General features: G+C 37.5%; 1 protein-coding gene across 1 annotated transcript in view; it reads left to right on the top strand.

Moving 5' to 3' along the window:
• WDR72 (WD repeat domain 72) overlaps positions 1 to 20619 on the top strand; it is a 102962-nt gene extending 82343 nt beyond the window's left edge. Inside the window, exons 18-19 of the mRNA XM_027736921.2 lie at positions 14263 to 14361; positions 20072 to 20619. Coding sequence (XP_027592722.1) covers positions 14263 to 14361; positions 20072 to 20127 — 155 coding nt within the window. The 3' untranslated portion in view covers positions 20128 to 20619. The remainder of the gene's footprint in view (positions 1 to 14262; positions 14362 to 20071) is intronic.
• Positions 20620 to 20908: the final 289 nt, after the last annotated feature.

Raw genomic sequence — 20908 nt, 5'->3', positions numbered from 1 at the left:
TGTTTTCTTCTAACTATGGTAAGCTGGAAGCCTGCTTTTTGTGGAGAGAGTTGTAACATGGTGCAGTAGTCCTTTCAACAAATTCCTTAGTCTTGTACTCTTTGTAGTTGGCTTTATGGCACATTAAAGGTTTTTGTGGTTGGGTTGTTTTTAACTGGAAGTGAAACAAAGCCATTTGATATTAATGAAATCGAGGATAGTATTTAGCAGAGTTTGAAGAACAGAGTTTCTCTTGTCTATAAGTATCGTCTGTATTTTGCAGGTCTTCTGTAATTTTATACGTAATACCTACACACCGTGGTCCCAAAGAAGTAATCTATTTTTAGTTATAGATGAGCTGTGTTGAGATTTCTCAGCATTCCCTCTGAACCTTTTAGGGACATCCCCATGTGCTTTTTTATGTGAGTTAAATCCAGCTCTGACACCAACCTTTATTATCATGCAAACTCTGTTATAATCATGGCACAATAGATATTTAGCTTATATGATAGTTTGAGAAATACTTTCTGCCTTAACACGTGTGAAACACCCTAGCACGTATCCAATGCACTTTAGGAATTGAAAAAAGGAATTTGTTGTTTCTGCTTATGCATATTATGAATGTTACATCCAGGAAAGACACTTTGCAGGAGGTGTGTATGCAGAAGAGACCAGTGTTATGTTTTGTAGTATCATAAAAACTTTTCAAAGGTTCTAAAATTTAAATTCACAAATCTAGAGGATGTCTTGCCATTGATGGAGATGAATAAAACCAAGACTGCTAGTTAGAAGTGAAAAGCAACTGAACAATCACACTTGCAGAAATATAATGAGAAGAAAAACATATAAAAACCAGTACTTAATAGATTAATGAAGTAAAAAGTTTTATCTCCCTCTTTTAACAAACATTTAATTGCTCAAAGGTTGACATGTCTTTACACACACTCATTGTTTTTCCTATGGTTAAGTAAGGTTAAGTGCTAGAACTATATGAACGGACAATTCCTCTATTGTCTTTACATTGAGTGTTAAGTGAAACTCCTTGAGAAGTCAAAAGTAAAGAAAATAAATATATATGCAGAAGAACGTGCAGTCCCAAAGAAACCAATAAATAAATCTGTTCTTTCAGGGTAACACTGTTAGAATAAAAAATAAGACAAGAAAGAAAGAGAGCCCTGACTATTCATTTGCACTCTGTAGCTGTCTTTATGAGCTAAAACAAATCAAGTGGTTGGTTCTTCTAAACCACATTTTCACTTTCTGTTAGCTCTGAGTCACTAATTCCCTGGGAATGGAGCCTGAAGTGGCAGCTGTGTATGCAACTATAAAAGTGTCAGATAGATAGAGATAATGTGTTTTATAATAATACAGTGTAGTAATACTGCTGTGATCCCTACTTTTTAATCCTGAATTTAACACTTCACATTGATAGAGTTATTAAATTCTGTTCTTTAGCTTTTCAGTATTTTCTAGGGGAAAAAGAGTGTCTCTAAGTGAATTAACATCCTAGGTACTAATGCCTTGTACAACAGTAGACCTGCTTGCACACTCTTCAGGTCCAATAGGCCTCATGCACTGTAGGTGTTCTTTCACCTAATGCCATGAGAATTCTTGAAATTCTGTAGCAATGTAAAAATGTGAAGTGGAGCTCCCTTGCCAGAGGTAGGGTGTTCCCCTCTGGAAAAAGCTTAGGGCTATGGGAGCAGTTTATGGCTAGAAGCTCACCTGCATTTGTCATTTGTCTGTGATAAAGGATGTGCAAAGACTGGGGTGCCTATGAGCTTCGGTGGGGTTTGCACATTTAATTAACAATTGGAAGCAAGTATACTGTAGTGCTACAGCTGTATGGTCTCAAATCACTGGAATAAGAAGGCTGAGGCTCTGTTTTGGAGCTTAGAGTTTACTTGGGTTATTTTGGAAAAGATTAAGCAGATTCCAGAGTGCCAGTTATAAGTGAACTTGTCTTCTACTCTTTTGAGCAAAGTTGTGGAAAGTCATATTACTTCTATGGCATCTGTTCTAATCTTTTTCATTATCCATTAGAACTTCTATGCTGCTTCATTTTGGCCACCTCAGCCAAACTCAGATTGTGGTAAATCAAGAGCAGCTCTGTTGCTTTTTATAAAAGTGCACGTAGTCAACACAGAGGTGAACTCAGCGCCCGAGAAGGGAGTGAGCATTCTGTGATTTATTTTACAAGACTGCTGTGTTTTCTGTTAATTATGCTACAGCCATTGCACAGTTCTTTTGAAACTGCAGTCAAGGTCCTGCTGCACATTTGTACCTTTTTTTGTGCAGAAGCCCTTTTGGCATTTCCACTTCAGTCATCTTACAAGCTGGAGTGCAACCTTCAGTGATCTCCTGAACTGTCAGTTTTGTTTCCTGAAACACTTAATTTGTTTTTATCCTTCCATATGTAGAAGGATATATATGACTGTCCCCAGATTCACCTCTGATTGTACAGACAAGTTGGTAGCTGAAAGCATATTGGAACAGAAACAAATCAACCAGTAAAAGAGAAGAATACCAACAATAAAATTGGAAGTACTTGCAGAAGACAGGTGGGACACTTCCTACAGAATTTCTTGTTGAATAATGAATCATTTCCAAATAATCAGTGTATATCTACCTTTTCTATGTGTAGACTGGAATATAGATGTGCACAAATAATCAACACTTTAGTACAGGTAGGTTTCAGAACACCTAAATAAAGGTATTCCAGATACTTTTGACTATGTGTATTGCAAAAAGCAATAGGAATATTTGTTTTCAGAACTAACAAGAAACTAATGATCAGAAATTAATGAAAAATCAAATTCTTATCAGTGACTTGACCACTGTGAATGTAATTCACTTGGCCAGTGAATGTAATGTTGTTTTACCAACCTTCATAATTTTCTGGTAAATCTTATGATACCTTGTGTGTTTCTTTCCCAAAAGTCCCAGATCATATGGCAAAGTGATAGCATACAATTAGTGCTATAAGCAAATTCCTCTTCCTGAGGAATAAAAGCTCAACACCCAAAAGGGCTAACACTTGAAAAAACCACTTGAATAAAGTGAAAAAGAACCTAAAAATGGGCAGTACCAAAACTGATTGCAGGCTTACATTTGACCAACCTTATTGAAGCAAAGTACAATGAATTTGACATTTTAAAATATCCTGCCACTTCTCCATCTGGATTGTTTCTGCCTCGTGCTCGCACGTAACACTTGAATGCATCAAAGAGTCCATGGAAGAGCTCACACTCGTGTTCCTCCTTGGCTCTTTATCCCCCCGTGATCCCTAAATTCAGTAAGAACATGGGCTTGTACAATGTCTCACCTGTCAACAGCAGATTATCTGCACTTTTTGGAATCACGCTTTTTGCTCCCTCACACACGTAGGTTCTCACGGTCTCTGGAGCACCGAGGCAGTTGTCAGTCACCTCCTTAGATGTCCATCTCCTTGGAAGTGCCTGTAGTGTCTGTCTTGCCTGTTTATTACCTGTCTCAAAGTGGAGGGTCCAGGCTCTTTCGTCCACTTACAGATACGTCTTGCTGATGGCTGGAAGAATAAAGTTGAGTGTAGGTGGAGGGAAGGTGGATTATTTGACAGGGGTCATCTTTTACCCTTTAAGTACTTCACAGCTTCTTGCTTATCTACTCATTGGAGGGAGTGCCACATTTGTTTTCTGGAGGTATATCCAGTGGTGCTTAAAGAGAAGAGTTGTTTTCCCAAAACTGTGTCTGTTTTGTAACTAGAGCAGATGGTCCACATTCATTACCAATATAATTATGTATCATTCATCAGTCCAACAATCCACCTTTCTGATACTTATACACAGCAACAAATATTGCTTATTAATTCACAGAATAGCAGTCCAAATTCTCTCCTCAGTTGCATCAAGAGAATAACTGCCTTGAAATTAATCTAAACTCATGCTTCTGTAACACAGCCCAGAACCATTGTCCACATCTACAAAACTGATTTCCAACCACAAAAAAAAAAAAAAGGGGGGGGGGGCAGCAGCAGCCCCTAGTAACTGGTGTTTGGGGAAAAGTACGAAATTATATTGTGAGATGCTAGTTTGTTACTCTGAATGCCAGTTTGCTACAAATCTTAACCGTGTAACTGGAAATCATTAATTAAATCCTGTGCAGCCAGGATTCATGCATAATGTAACAAGACTACTGCAAACAGTTCACTCCTGATCATTTAAATTTCCTTCTTGCTCTTACCGACATGAGGAGCCTGTATTTGAAGTAGTCCCTGATGAGATTTTGCCTTTACATCCTTGGAGAATGTCCTTGTGCATATTTATAGGACAAAGTAGAAAGATTAAGTATATGGAGTTTTTTTGCTTTTAGGGTATTAAGTGTAATAATGTAAAAAATACACACCTTGGCACAATATAGTCACCTCAAAAATCTTTTGACTACATGGAAAACAAATGGTGTAATGCCTTAAGCCTTTAAGTAATAATACTATGATTGGGTCATATTGGTAAGGTGGCCACTTTTAAATTGAATGTGCAATACCCTCTGAAAAATAGATTTACATATATTCTATTAATTTTTGTGAAGATTTTAGTCAGCAGCCCACTCTATATTATTTCTGTAGCATCGTCATGTTTGTGGTAAGATTAGATAGGTTATTCCACCAGCTGCTAATGTTCAAAAAGGCAATTTGTTTCAAGGACAGGCACAGAAGGAGAAGGAAGTGGACTTCACAAATTAAAAACTGCACAGCAGTTTCACTGCAAACCATCTACTGGTCATACAGCACTATCCAATTAATCCATTACTCTTAGAAGAGGAATCCCTGTATATCCAGGTACAATCCTTGCCAAATATCTGGACACAATCATAGGCTTTTAGGATTACAAGTAACATAATAAAGGATAATGATCAAAAATTAAGCACACCAATACAGAATGCTTGGGTTAACTGGACTTGCCATGTGCACTGTAAGGCAGCAGTCTGTTAGGTTTAAAGTGAGATTAAGGAGTTGTGTAACCTGCAATTATGCTGTTTTTCATTAAAAAAAATAAGATGATTTGGCTCAGTAGGGCCTTTCCTTATATTTACCTCTGTTTAATTGGATTTGGAACTGCTTAAACATCTTTGAGTTGGAGCTTATAAGAAGATGATCCCAGCTGTTTTTCAAAGCTTAAGACAGCAGGCAGACAACATGATCATGTCAAGACTCATACTAAAGCCTTAATCCTACTTTTTCATCAACTAGCACTACAGCTGAGTCTTTAACCTCCTAAGTACTAAATGTGCTTTGGATCTCTCACAATACATTTGCTGGCTGTTTTTCCCTAATAATATTAATTTTTGCTTCCTTTCTGAAAAGTACTTTAAAGAATAGTCTCTGTCTATCTGAATTTGGAGAGCTATGGTGTCAGCCTGTATTTTCAGTCCTTTTAAAAATACAATTTATAAACTTGCACATATTGAAGTCTGTTGTTCTCTATGGAGGGAAAGCAATGCATTGACATATAGCTCACATTGTTATAATGAATAATCAGCTATATTGATATCTGTTTTTCATTGTACATTAATTACTAGATTGAATGTAATTTTATTTTCTACAGGAAAGAAATGACAATGACTATAGGTTTATTCAGGTCATTTTCCTAGGAATGGTTACCATGACCAAAAGAAAATTTTCCAAATTCCTATCCTCAAAACTTGCTAACCAGTACATTATTTTCTTTAAAAATCCTTGAGTTTCATAGAGATTAAATGTTCTAATGCAGTTATTCCTGCATCTGTTAATAGCACTCATGCAATGCAGTAATCTGCGCTCCTCAGCCTCTCCTTTTCTCTTTTTTCTCTTTTCTTTTCTCTTTTCTCTTCTTTTCTTTTCTTTTCTTTTCTTTTCTTTTCTTTTCTTTTCTTTTCTTTTCTTTTCTTTTCTTTTCTTTTCTTTTCTTTTCTTTTCTTTTCTTTTCTTTCTTTTCTCTTTTCTTTTTCTTTTCTCTTTTTCTTTTTTCTCTCTTTTTTCTCCTCCTCTGTCGGGTGGTGCTCCGATTTGTCCTAGTGACACAGGGCTGCCAGCAGGAAAGCAAGCGTAGTTAATGCTCAGCTGCTCAAACCAGTCAAGCAAGCTAGCAAGTCCCAGCTGTGCTACTTGATGTTTTTTGATTGCACCTAGTCCTCAATCTGTGAACTGTTTTCTGGACTTAGATTCATCAAGCTCTGCCGCTTTAAAAACTCATGCAGGCAGGCATCCTAGGATATGCCATTATAAGCTGCTGCCAGGGGATCTTCTAGGAGATAAATGGAATCTGTGTGAAGTAAATTAGTGTGAACCAGTCAATCTGTGTGTCAGCCTTGAGCCACATCCATGGGTAACTAGCTTGCTGACTGAAAAGTCCAGTCTTTTGCCAATCAGAGGTCTCAGCCACCAGGAAGCAGTCCTATACAACATTAGTTTCTTGGAATAATGCCTGTTTGACCAGCTAGTGAAACTCTCCAGTATACAGTATTGTACTACTTGAGTTTACTTATTGCTTACAATTGAACTGAAAATCTTTTAAAGTCAGATAACATTTTAACAGTAGGGAGCATCACAGAAATATCTTGGAAATAAGTACTTCCACTTTCCTACAGCAGCCATTCAGCAGAGTCATGCTGTGCTGCAGTTGGCTTTACCTCCCTATCAGTAATACATCTTCAAGGCCATAATGCAAAAGAATAACAATAATCTGGCCAGAAGAGGTTAATGTAGAGGTTCTGTATATATTTTTTTCCCCGTGGATTAAGCTATTTGGACAGCTTTGATCGAGAGATGGGGAGAGTGTGCAACTATAACACATTATGCACAGGGATGTGTCAGTGCCATAACTGTCCTGCACTCTTTTGTTTCATTTTGGTTTAAAAAGCAAACTGAGACAATCTACAGCAAGAATTTCTCTGTAGAAAGGGACTGAACCAGAATTCTCTGAAAATTTCCTGATTAATGATTTTACACTTGAATATCAAATCAATCTACTATCATGAAAATAATAATGTCATTACTGTCAATAATGTGATTATAAAAACAGGAAGTGTTCCTTTCTTTGTTTGTTGGTTTTGTAGGTGTTATTGATACACTGATAGGCAATCCTATCTGCAGTGTGTGCTCTGCCACACCACTGGTTCAATGCACAGAAGCAGGGGGGAGTTTTGCTATATTTTTTTTTAGAAAATGGTTCTTCTCCCAGAGGGTAGTCAGGCACTGAACAGGCCCCCCAGGGCAGTGGTCACAGCACCAAAGCTGAGAGAGCTCAAGAAACATTTGGACAACACTCTCAGGCACACGGTGTGACTCTTGGGGATGGTCCTGTGCAGAGCCAGGAGTTGGACTCGATGATCCTTGTGAGTCCCTTTCAACTCAGCATATCCTGTGATTCTGTGATATTTTTAGAAAATTGGACAGATGACGAGATGTTATATACTTTAATTAAAAAAAGATACTAATTATCTAGTAACTAATAGATTTGAAAATTGGCCTTCTTTACTTTTACTAATTCTGTAACCTTTTTCCTATTATGTCCCAGTTACTGGTTGAAAAAAAAAATGAGGGAGAGATAAATAATGTTGATCAAGTAATTCAGTCTTACATCATGTTTGATTAAAAGACACAATACCCTACATTTAGGGAACTGGAAAAGAGAAAATTAGGCTTTCTAGCCAGAGAGGAAATAATGTATAACAATAGAAGAATTAAGACAGTTTGGGGTTACATTTTCCTTTTTTAAATCCTCCTAAGTTCTACAGAAGCTTATGCTTCAGAGCTGTGCAGTAAATGCTGTGTGGGATTTTATGGGAAAGTATTTTATTTCTTGCAGGAGAACCCACTGAGACAAATTTAACTAGTTAGGTGTTTTATAATATATACTACACAGAATACACGGACAGAATCTGATATAAATCACAACTACGATCAAGACAACTGCTTTAAAATTGAGTGAATGTTTCATTGCACTAATGAAACAAAAATGGGATGTCCTTTGAGAGCATAATTTGTTATGTGCCATTATATTTTAGTTGAGAGAAGCAGGGGAGTCCCTCTGGGTGAATAAAACTTCAAGGTATGTTGGGAAAAGAATCACTGAAAATTTCAGTTTTTCTGTCTGGAGGAATGCTGCCCTCATAGATATAAGGAGAGGGGAAAATGGACTTTCAGGGTTGGTGGTTTGTTGGTTTGGGTTTTTTTTGATATATTAAAACCTTTCACATGTACAGGAAGCAAACTGTTCTTTAGTAGAAATTCACCCAGTGAGTGGAAGGAGCTCTGTTTGCACGTGACTCCAGAGGGCAAGAGCCAGCTCGGGCTCCCCCAGGCACATGGGTTGGTAATTCTGCAAACTGAGCTCTGCAGTGTGATATTAGGTCCTGCTCTTCTGTATTCGCTGTAGTGCATTTGAAATACAGTATCTTCCAGTTTGAGTGGTTCCATACTGGCTTATTTCAAGGACAGTTCCAACTTCTATATGCTGCAGCATTTACTTCAGAATAATAATGTGTTTCTCCAAGTTAATTTCTTAATCTTTCTTTTTGAAATTAAAATGTAATGAAAACTGGGCCTGTGTGATATTTAATCATCAGAAGATAATAATCAGCCATTCTCAATTAAATGACAACTACATACATCAGTGCAGGTTTTTTTTAAACTACAGTAAAAATTATGAAATGACCAGCAGCTGATGTCTTCTGTCAGTGAGATGAATTACTGGTTTATATGGCCTGAGAAATGGTCTGGAAAAAAATAGGGTTCAATTCAATAAGGATGAAAACAAGGATCTAGACTGAGGTAGGATTAATCTTCTGCAAAGAGGCAGGATGGGGAAGAAAGAGCAAGGTAACAGTTTCTCAGGAAAAAATCTGAATTGCAAGCTGAGCAGGATCCACTTGTGGTGTGGCACTTGTGGTGTGGTAACAAAGACAAGCACTGTACCAGGCTCTGGTACCAAGCTCATTCCAGGGAGTGTTGCCTGTAAAACCTGGGAGGGATTCCCACTGTGCTCAGCAGTGGTGCCATCAGGGGCACATCCCCAGCCAGCCTGGTGCCTTCCTGCTGGCACCTGCTGGATCAGTGTCACCCACTGCAGTGACAGGACGGGTGCTCTGACCGGTGTCACCTCAGTGTCTGCTTTTTCTCTGTCTCTGTGGTTTTGGGGAAGTGCTGCTAATATTCCTCTTGCCACTCCAGAATGCATTCTGCATTTCTTATATTAGTGAGATAATATCACCAAAATATATGGGTAAAGCTAAGTAAGATAGTGACCCTCAGCAGGGAAAAGAGATGAGACAAAGGACTTCAGTCACAAGGGTCATGGGGAGAGTGTGCAGGGCTTGTATCTGTGCCTTTTCTCAAACAAGAATAAATGGCACATTAAGCCAAGAGGGACTGGGCAGACAAACAAAAGGGGATGCCTTCCTGGGTGGTAAAACTGTGGAGCTTGCCAGGTTAAAGTGAGTTAGGGTGTAGGATGTTAAGGCTGCAAAAATTCCACATGTTTAAGGGAAAACTGGAGAAGTTTGTGGAACAGAAATCTACTATGAGTTATTACAGGAGGGGGAAAATATTGTTTGGAATAACCTGAGTCTCAAATTGGACTTCAGGAGAAATTTCTGGTGAAGTATAATCTTATGGTTGTTGGACTCTTATGCTGATGTTTTTTAGTCTCAGTAAATACAGCTGTTCTTATGCTTTTCATTGTATTTTTATGATATCTATGAAATGTGCTTTTAAAACAGTACTCTGGGCATTTATTGTTCCATTAAGCTTCTTAGGTATAATATGGTGAGTGCCTATAGAGACCATACATCTCAACATTGACATTGCAGCACAATTGTTTTATCCACTTACAAAAATAAAAAATACTAGCATTTTGTTTCCCTTTACAGCTTTGTTTTCATGCATCTTTTATGTAGATTCAGGTTCCTTTGTGTTCCATATTGGACCTTATATACATTTATCACCTATAACCTATCTTGTCTAATATTTTTGAATGAAAAATATTTTTTACCTTATCTACTTTAGTTTTCAATGACAAATATGTTCTTGTTTTCTATGCAGACTGTCTTTAAGTCACTAATCCACCTTATGAATAAGACAGGCCTCTTGTTGGAAAATGCTAACTTGTTTATTCACTTGTGTTATGCAAACTTCTTTCTCCAGTGTGTCTGCCCTCTGAAAATTAGTATGCAGGGCAGGTTATTTAGACTTTAGTGTGTTATATTTCCAGAGTGGAAGGAGGCTTGTCAGAGTTTCAACCCAAAGTGTAGCAATAAACGACGGTGATGAGGTGTTGCTGTATTTAGTGATTAGTCTGTATTCACAGAGAACAGGTCATTCAACAGTTTGTTCACACAAAGACTGTTCTTTAAAGGCTGATCACCATTCAGTCTGTGGTATCTTTCTAGAAATAATTTGTTTTTATTTTATGAAACTGTTTGAAATATCTTGAAACTAGATGCATAAATATTTCATTAAACACTCTGTTCTTATGACATTCATTTACTACTCTAAATCCCATACCTATTTTAATGACTTTTTCTGTTTCAATAATGTAAGAAAATGGGTATTGAGGTCAGTAAACAAGTCCTAAGACCTTAATAAGATGCATCAGAAAAAAATACCACAATTTTCTAGATTGATCCTGTACAATGAAGATTTATGTCATCTTTATATGCTAAGTTCAAGGTCATTTGCCTCAATGAAATATGTCCTTTTACCTTACTTCCATGCTAACAAAAGTAATCTCTACTGACTAATAACTGAAATGACATTGTGCTGAATAGAAAAATATGTTATTGCAGTTATAATATCAGAAGTGGTTGTTTCTTGACTTTTCCTCTGATTTGTAGATTTGGGGCTCATTTATACTCCATTTATGTCACTTTGGCTACAGAGATTAGCCTCCAAAGGGAAGCAAAAGTAATTTTAAGGTCCATTTAAACCCAAAGTAGGACAGAGTATCTTCTGAATAAAGATCACACTGTTTATGTTTAAATAACTTAAATTCCATCAGCATCCTTAGTATAAGCAATTCAGAACAATATTTCTCCTGTTGGTATTTATACATGAAATCCTATTCCCCTAAGGGGATAGGCAGTAAAGTAGGTGTTAGTGTTGAGATTCTTTTTTTGTATTTTGTCTTGATTACATAATGCCATTTATTACTTTCACTCTTTATTTAGGCCAGACTGTACTTTCCTTATTTTTAACTTTTCAATTCCCTTTGTTCTTTTATGATATTTTTAAGCAACCTTCCTTTTCAAATTGAGCATATAACGTGACGTTTAAAAAAAAAAAAGATCTGAAGGTCTCTGCCTTGGTCCCTTTCTTGCTCACTGCACACACTCATTATGTAACTTCATAAACTAGGGTCTTGTGAAGTTTATTTGCCTGAGTTTTGTCTAGAGAGGTATGTGCATTTCTAAGTGGCAGGGCTAAGATAGATCCCTTGCTTGCACCAGTGATCTGATCCTAGTCTGTCCTAGCCTGGCTCCTGATTTTATGAAACATGAACTTCCCTCCCTTCACTTGCACCTGCTGAACTGCCTTCTCTGACAGCTTTTACACAAGTTCTCTTGACAGTTTTTACACAAGTTGTCTAGAGTCTTCCTCTCTGTCCCCATGAAAACCCTTTCCATTTGTGCTTTCCACTCCCTTCAACTGTTCCTAATGATCCTTTGACTCCAACTGTTACTGTGAGTGTTTCATGCTTTTTGGCATTTTCCAGCTGTATCAGCTCTACCTGTGATCTGTCATCCTTTTGTTCTCATTTTTTTCTTTCTTGGCTTTTAATGACTTCATCCTCTCCCAGATTGCCCCAAATCTCTCCAATCTCTACTCAGATATATCAACTGGAAATCCTCCTGCTTTGTCCAAGGATCTTGCTGGACTGTCTTGGCTTCTGTCCTGCCTTGGTTTCTTTCTTGTTGACTTCCCACCTTCCTCCTGATGTCCCTCAGCTGTGTATGGACCTGCTTCTAGTTGTCTTTTATTTGTTGTGCTCTCAGTTGCTTCTCAGCTGAATCTGATACCTTCCCTAAAAACGCTGCTCAGAGCTGCTTTGTTGTAATATCCACCAAGTTAGTTTAAATTGTATGACTTATGCTGACATGGTCTGGGACAGGGGAGAGCACTTCAACAGGTTTGTCCTTGTCCCATTCAAGAGCAATTGCAGCACAGACTTCCAATGAGGGGAGTCCCTGCCAGATCCTGCCTGCGACTGCTGCTGGTGCTGTGTAAGTGTCTCCCCTCCTTGGTGCACTGTGAGTTCTTTATTGGGTGAAAATACACAATTAGTTTTGAAAGGATGATTCTGAATTTTTGGTCACTACTCTGTGAGCAAAGCAGACAGCTCTTGTATTTTTTGCTTTCTCTGCAGAGACATAGCTGTACTTTTTGATTTCTCTCTTTTATCACAGGATACTCTGTTGGAAATGTTCCTCTTGCTCTACTTCAGAGTAGTTCTGACTTTTAAATTCATGCAGCTGTAATGACTCAGTCTGTCACTCAGCACAGTGGAGCTGACTCCACTGTGGAAAGAAGTGTTTTAGAAAAAACATGTTCTAATAAATGTGACACAAAATTTTTTAAAAATATAATATATATACTTGTATATTCCAATTTTTCATTTTTGAAGTGGCAGTCTTGGTCTTCAGTTAATGTATTTGAAAAGTATTTCAGTGTTGTAAAAAACAAAGAGCAGCACAGATATCTTTGAAGACATTTCTTCCTGTACATATCATAGTGTTTTCATGTGTGCACAAGAACATTTGTTGTTTGTTATTGAATGTAATTGTTGTTCAGTGTCAACTCACTTCATGCAGATTATCGTGTCAACACTTCCTGCTTTACCTGGGCAGGGTTTTATGTGCTGATTATTTGCTATCCATGGCAGACCTTTTAAGCAAAATTTACTGGCTTTTTGTTTTTCCGGGTGAAATGCATGGTGTCACTATAATAAACTTCATTATTTATTATGTTTTAATATTACACGTTCAAGGATCTAATTACACAATTGTATTGAAGCCTTGATTGCTTCAAACAGACTCTGTGTAGATGCAGGAGTCAAGAATGATGGAACCTTTTGGTGACCTGGGATCAATAGTTGCAAACCCATGGAAAGCTCAGCGCACGGAAGTGGAATATGTGTCTTTTGAGCCCCTCGTGCCTGCATAATGCCCTGAGGCCTTGTTGATTCACTCATAATTTTGGAAAATTTAAATAGGGGTTTAAATTACGTGATCCTTCAGCGAATATTCATTTGGTTAAAAAAAAATCATCAAAATTTCTTGTTTTGAAAAGAGGACAAAAGTACACTGGTGTTGCACACAGCCGTTGGTGTCCCACATTGATATCCAAGCTTCCACATGGAAGTTTGGAACCTTGCTTAGTTTTCTAGTTATTAGAAAAGAAGGAGTGTTTTCTAGTCACTGCTATTGTCCTAGAAAGTGAGATCATCTAAGTGTTCTAATGGGATAGAAAAATTGGGATCTAGTCTTTATAATATATTGTTTATTAATTTTACTTCATCTTTAAGCTGTGTTTGTGGCTCCATACAGAGATATGAAGCAGAAGAGTGGGAAATGGACATTGACAAGGGAAATACCTCTCTACTCCTGAGGAAAACTATGTGGGATTTGTTCAAAGGCCAAGTGAATTAAAAAGTCCTATATAGACAAATAATTGTTTCCCTGAAAATATTTGTCTGCTCTGAAAAGAAAATGGCTTTAGCAATTAAGAGGAACATATGATTAAATTTGGTAATCTCTAAACCACAACTCAGTCTGGGTTTTACTGCACTTTGGAATTATCACTAATTTCCTTACACATTCCAGCTTGTTGCATTCAACATATTTTCATCTTAAAGCAAACACCATTGCTCTCCCTGGTGAGTGACTCCAGTAATTACAAAACCACCTAATTGATCTTTTCTGTTGTTTACTGGCTTCTTTGGTGAAACAGACAGGCATTTTTTTATGACTTCTAAATTAGTTTATTATTTTTGGATTCTATAAGAAAAAAAAAAGCTGGTTTTCTACTTCAGAGGAATCTCATTTAAGCTGATGCTTCAAACTTCACCCTGCATGAATTCTTGTCTATAGATTTTTCAACTGCCCTATGGTTGCATATAAGTAGGTTGAGTTTCTGGGAGTTTTTTTCAATCTATTATTTGTGTTTACAAATTATGTCTTCAGCATTGAAAGCTCTGCAGAAAATCAGGAAGTGTTGGTTTCTGCATACATTACATTTCTCCCTCCCTGTGTTTTTATTCTTTCTTGCTGCAGTCAGTGTGCTGAAGCATGGCAAGAGCTCCAGCTTGGCAAACTTCCAAGATGTGGAGGATACGCCTGACAGATGTGTCTTGGAAGAGTCTGAGAGTCCAGGTGAGAGGCATTTAAAGACAGTCACCAAGTATCAAGTGATAAATCTGACACAGCTTTTGGGTCTGTAAAAAAAAGCACATTGTAACGCTGTTTCCTTTTTAGCAGCTGCAATGTCAAATTAATGGTCACCTCCAGGGGTCACAGTGTGGAGCTGTTATCCTTTCCTCTTTCATCAGGAATTCAGGTCTTAGAAAGGATAAAGGCTTTATGACCAAAAAGAAAGCTGACACTACTAGTTCATTATAATTACTTTTGGACTACACTGCTTACTTAATATATGTACAGTGTCTGACCCTTTGAAGGTAGCATGAGATGATGAAAAATTAGAAGTACTGTATATACTGCAGCTGAATGTAGCAGTGGACAGTCAAACACTGTATCTCTGGAGGAAAGCAAATTGGTGGCATTAAATAGCTTGATTCTTTCCTTTAAATCAGCTCACAATCATTATTTCATTTTAATGACTCTTAACATTGATTCAGCTAAATACAGGAACATCCATAAAGTGCATCCTTTTTGGTGACCGAAAGATTTATCTTCATGTAGTTTCATTATCTTTCTCGTTATGGAACATCTACGAAATTTATTAAATGAATCCCAAAAGGAAACAATTAAATATAAATTGTATCGAGTCACAGCTGATTAAAAACATTCTGTGTGACTAAATACTAAGATCTTCTAAGCAAACTGTGAGCTTGACCCACACATACCATACCCATAACCTGTACACAGTCCTCATTAGTGAAAGAGTTAAACATCTTTCTTCGCTTGGTATTTTCCTTCCCTGCTTTATCTGGTTTCTCTGTACCCTCCTGCATCTCTGTGTGCTGATCCGTGTATCATATTTTTGATTCATCGTCTCTGCGGCCTGTCAGCTTAGTTAAGAGATTTCCAAATCTTGCAGCCTGTGCTGACAGGGGGCAGCTGCCAACAGTCCCCTGATCCTTCCCCAAGGAACACTGCTGAGATTTAATTTTCAGTCAAAGGGTGCAGTCTGAAATCCATGTCAGGTCCCCTAAGTCGTCTCAGAACCCAGATAGGACCCATGTCTGGGGGATTATATTTCAGCACACTCCACTCTTCCAAGATTCCTTGGGAGTTCAACTGCTGTCATATACCTGATTTGAACTACATTCCCTTTTCATCTCTTCCACAGAAATGAACACCAGTATATGTTACAATAATTGAAACCAATGAATTGTAAATCTCTATTCATTTTAAAGCCACATAGACTTGGACTCAGTGTTGTCCAGCAGAAAGCAGCATGAGATTTGGAAAGAAATAGATAATCTGCTCAGGAAGGAGCCAAGTTTGACTCCAACAGTCTATGGTGTATAGCACCTCCTTCAGAAACTGTCTGTAGTCCCTTCAACAATAATTATGGGCCAAAATGCAGATTGTCCAAGATTTGATCAGTTCTGAAGTGAGAAAGTGTTAAGACCAGGTGGCACGGAAGTGTTCAGGGGAGAATTAATGTACCTTAAAGATAACATTAATTTTGATCTCAAATTGGTTCTGTCTGGCCAAGTGTACCCATTTGAATGGGAACTTGTATATCCAGTTCTGCATATCTATATGAAGTAATGGAAAGAATAAAAGCCTGTCAGGAGGTGAATATTGACTGGCAAAAATACATGTTGATAAAGCATCTAAACTTAAAAACTGAGTTCCAATCGGTCCATCTGACATCATTAAACTAGTAATAAACAATGAATTACTCTGGCTTTTGTTTCTGTCCATTCCTGCATTTTAAGACATCTTGTCTTATAGGTCTGAAAACCTCAGGAGATTTCACTACTGGTCTCACTGCTTTCCACTGAGAATTTGTGGCTTGGTTGTCATGGAGACATCGTATTTCTCCAAGAATTGCTCATATTGATCCGTGGACAGGCGTAAATGGCCAGGCGAATGTGAGGAGTAAAGGGGGTTGGGCTGTACTATAAAATGACCAGAGGTTATGGGTCGGAAATAAGCTCATAGCAAACACTTAGGTAAAGAGAAAGAAACAGTTTCATTTTGTTTCAGGATTTCGTTTTTGCACTTTATGCCATTGTCTTCTTTCACTATAGACTGAAAGAAACTTGTTAGTCACTTGTCATGTCAGATCTTTGGTGCTTGTCCTGACACAGCTGTCAGCCTTCCAGCTCTGTGCAGTTCAGGGACACACAACAAAGAGCCAGGAACATGAATTATTTATTGCTCCTTGTGCGGATGAAATTCTGTGATAAGAAATTAAGACACTTCTGACAGAAGTGCTTGTTTGAAAGGAAAGATTTGGTAACACAATACATTTACTTAAAGCTTAACATTTACTTTTAGTAGCAAACATTGAAACAATAATATGACATTCAGTTGGCTATGATTTTCTCAGTTGCTTTGACTTTGAATCATGGAACCTGAGAATGCCTGGGAGGTCAGCATTTGGTTTGGTGAAACCTGTGACTTTAGAATCTCTCATACACATATTCAAAGTCTGGGCAAACTTAAAAACTTAATTTGGAAGTTTCTATTAATAAAACCATATATGTCTTTTTCAGAGTCTCTTGTACTTCACTTACAAGATGTTGTCGCAGGTGCAAAAGGGGTGTTAAGAAATATATTTATTTTATTATCTCTTTCGATGAGGAAAAGGTGAAAATATGATAGTATACCTGCAAGGAATTCCAACTATTCTTGGAAAGGGTTCTTTATTACAACTTCAACCAGAATCAGGAAGGCTGTAGAGCAGCCATCACACTTCTGCCTGTGTGTTGTGGGTTTCAGTGGTGAAAGGTGCAGCCTCTACCCTTGACATTAGACTGAGCTTTATTTTCAATGTGATCTTTATTTTCTAAAGTCACATAAAGGCATATGCTCAGATGAATAGCAGGAATCCATTTGACTACCCAAGACACCAATCTAAGATTTGCCTGTGATTTTTTGTGTTCAGTGTGTGATCTGAACTACTCTCAGATAGGTAATGAAACCCCTCAACCTGCACTTTTCTCTTGGATAATTCACAGTAAATACTTTTCACGTGTGATGGACACAGGTAAATATCAGACTGCAGTTTCTTGTCTAAGTGAAATGGATTTTAGTTGCTCCCCTCATGTGCCTACAGGCTGCCATTATCTGTGATAGTGGCTCATGTCTGTTGTAGCCCCCACACAGAGGAGATGCTGGGCTTCTCTCCTAGATGCCTAATAGTAGGTTTATCACTGCCATTTTCCCCCACATGCTGAGGACTACTTCTGTTTGACATGCAAAGCCTTGGCTTTTCAAACTTGTCTCTGCTCTGGCCTTGAACATAATAATCACATAAGAATTACAACAGCTTTTTGTAGAACTTGACTTTTAATCATATCAACCCCCCATAAAGAATTCACTATCTCTTAGAGTGGTTCTTTTATATAAATAAATATTCCCAGCAGTTTACTTATCAGGCAAATTTTCCTCATTTAAGGAAACTGGCTGAAAGTGAGGGTACATGGATGTGTCAGACTTCTAGGTCTGAGCTATTCACCTGAGTTTTCTTGTACAAACAATGGTGGAAAATTTACACTTCCAGCGGCAGATCATCTTGTCCAAAGGGAGTTGCTTGAGCTGGGTTTTAGGGGGATTGAAAATGCTCTGAATTTTGTCAGTCAAAATCAAAGAGGGTTGTAGCAGGACTAGACACAACTTGAGGTGTCTTAGCTTTCATATGAGGTGCAGTCCCACTAAGGAGGATTCTGCAAGTGCAGCTCTTCTGAAAAAGAGAAATGGATTTGAGTTGAAGTCACATGAAACAATGTAGACACAGATGCCCCTTCCCCTTTCTTTCCCACAACAGAGGTTTTTGCAGTAGAGTAGGAAATAGGCTATTAGTTCACTTGGTAATAGGGGGCAAATGACCCTCCCTAATGGAAGATTGAATGGGAAGCTGTAGATGGAAAGTATAGAGTGTTTTCTATCTTTTGGATAGAAACCAGGTAAATGGTTAAACCTTCATATGCTTCTGGCCTTCAGTAGCCAGGCAGTCTCTGCCTGAGTCAGCTGGTCCCTTCTGCAGCTCGTGATCTCTCCCACCCCTTCATTCCAAAAACATGGCACATGTTAAATTTTTCCCTCAATTTTTCACTTTTGAGGATGGAATGTAATTCTGGGTGCATAACAGATAATAGGGAAAATCTGAGCAGTTTTTGCAGCCTTGCTTAATTGCTTTTCCTAGATAGACCTTGGCATAGAGATGAGTAAGATCTCTGAGTTTCCCTGAAACCCAATCTGTGAGAGGCAGAACTGCAGCAAATAGAAATGAAAATGTATGAAGAACAGCAGATTCTTATTAGCCACAACGTTCCTAAAAATACAGCACTAAAAGTGTGACTGTGTTGTTATCAGGCAAGTTATAATTATCGAATAATCACTTACCAGCTCCAAGTTCCATCCACTGAAGAGTGTTATTTAAATCAGCACTGTGTCACCTCTGTGGCTGTTGATCAGAACACAGGCAGAATATAAAAGCAAATATTCTGTAAGTTTTCAAGTACAAAGTACCCTAGAAAAGCCTGGCTTTCTTTTGCTGTGTTTGCATCCTTATGAAAAGCAGATGGCAGTAAATGAGGACTGCCTTGGGAATGGGGTGCTGGAGGCTGTTGCTGATGATGGTGCCTGGAGCAGGAAGAGGGTGCAATGTAGGGGCAGCCCACTGGGCACAGCCACTGGGAGCCCAGTGTACTCAGTGTATCAAATGTTGGTGCCTAGGAATAATTCCAGAAGGAAATTCTGAGATTTCCAATGTAGGCACGTTTGAATTCATAATAATTTCACTGCACTAGATGTAGTGTCACATCCCATCAGTATTCTGGGTTACTAGAATATGGCTCACAGGTTTTGGTTTAGTTTGGGGGTTTTTTTGTTTGCTTTCGGATTAGTTTTTTTTTATTACTAAATCAAACTGTAAAACTAGAAGACTACATAATAGACAGTAAGAAAATGTGTATCTCTGTTCCTATGACACAGTTGGAAAGATATAGATAATATGAAAAATTTACAAGATATCCATTAGACTGGGAAAAAATAGTGTGTGCTGCTTTCTCAATGTTCATGTACTGACGAAAAATGTTTGAGCAGTTTCTAATGCAAGCAGTATTTAAAATTCAAGTTGTAAATATTACAATACAGCAAATAAGAAGAAATCATGAAGGTAAAATCTGAAAATTGAGAGTACTTTTCTGTGGAATTGTAAAAAGCCCCGACAGGATTAAAATATAATGCCTTATGAACAGAACTTCTTTTTACTTCTATTTACAGCTATTATAGAATTATTTCTGCTGAAGGAAAATACATCTAATTTGGCAATTATATTTACTGAAAAAACATAAATACCCTATTAATTTAAAAAAGAAATTATCTTTCTACCAATCCACTGGAGCATTTTCCTTTAAATCAAAAAAGGAAGAAGCAGAAGACTGTTCGGGAGAAGAGTTTTGAGGAATGCCATACATTTTCCTGAGCTGTTTTGGGTTCCATATTGCTTCCTGTTATAATGTTATCAGTCTTCTGGAGGTAGATTTGTGGTCTTTTTTAACACTAGCATGAGGGTGCTGAAAATTTTTATTCCATTACAAAAATTATAGGGTTTGCTACTCTATGAAAAGGTTGTAAAATAAATTACATTTTAGTAAAAAAGTCTTTGCTGTTATTTCAAATTGTAAAGTTGTTAAACCAGATGAATTCATTTCTTTTCCAGATGACACGAAGACGCATCCCTGGATATCTAAAGTGTGCTCCTGTAAGGTGTGTTAGAGAAACCTATTTAGCTGAAAGAAGATGTACAAGGACAGCCATGAAACAGGACATCTGTGGGTGGCATGGACATGAAATGACTTCTTGTATTTATTATGGTATACTTTTAACAGTTCATTTTCAGAAGAAATACCTTCCATAAGATCCACTTCTTTTGACTGATTTATTGGCTTCAATTCACAATTCCCTCACTAATAGATTTACATATATTTAGCTATATCTAGGTAGTTTTAACATAGAAAATATCAGCTCTTCATTTTTAGATGTTTTTCATTTATTTATGCAATGATCCCAAATCTTACAACTTTGATTGACCATTAAACAGTTGCATCAATTTTAGTGTTGTTTTACGTACATCAAATTTAAACTTTTCTCTCTCCTTGCTTCTGACTTTTATTACCAAAAGCATTTTAGCACTGAGCAAAACCAAATACGTTTCTAATAATTAGAAAATTTGCTTGTATTTAAAGGAAAAAAAATGCACATTTTGAATGAAACATGGAATATTTAGAAATAACTAAAATACAAAGAATGTTCTGTGCACAGGAGAGGATGGGAAATAGATAACAAATCTGGTCATGTCTAGGATGTAAATTTTCCTGTTATATAAGTACTGCCATCACCATCATCTGTAGAAATGTACTACCAATATGAAGTTGAAGAAGCCCATTGGAGTCCTTTTTTGAAATGATACACTTCATTGAACATCTATTTGTACTCATTGGGAAAAGCAGCTATACATTTTTTTCCTTCTTTAAAAAAAATATATCATTATGTTTGT

The sequence above is a fragment of the Pipra filicauda genome, unplaced genomic scaffold (genome assembly GCF_003945595.2).
Source record: "Pipra filicauda isolate LSUMZ 115617 unplaced genomic scaffold, ASM394559v2 scaffold7_size6619720_pilon, whole genome shotgun sequence".
NCBI lineage: Eukaryota > Metazoa > Chordata > Aves > Passeriformes > Pipridae > Pipra > Pipra filicauda.
This window is presented reverse-complemented; position numbering and strand designations above follow the sequence as displayed.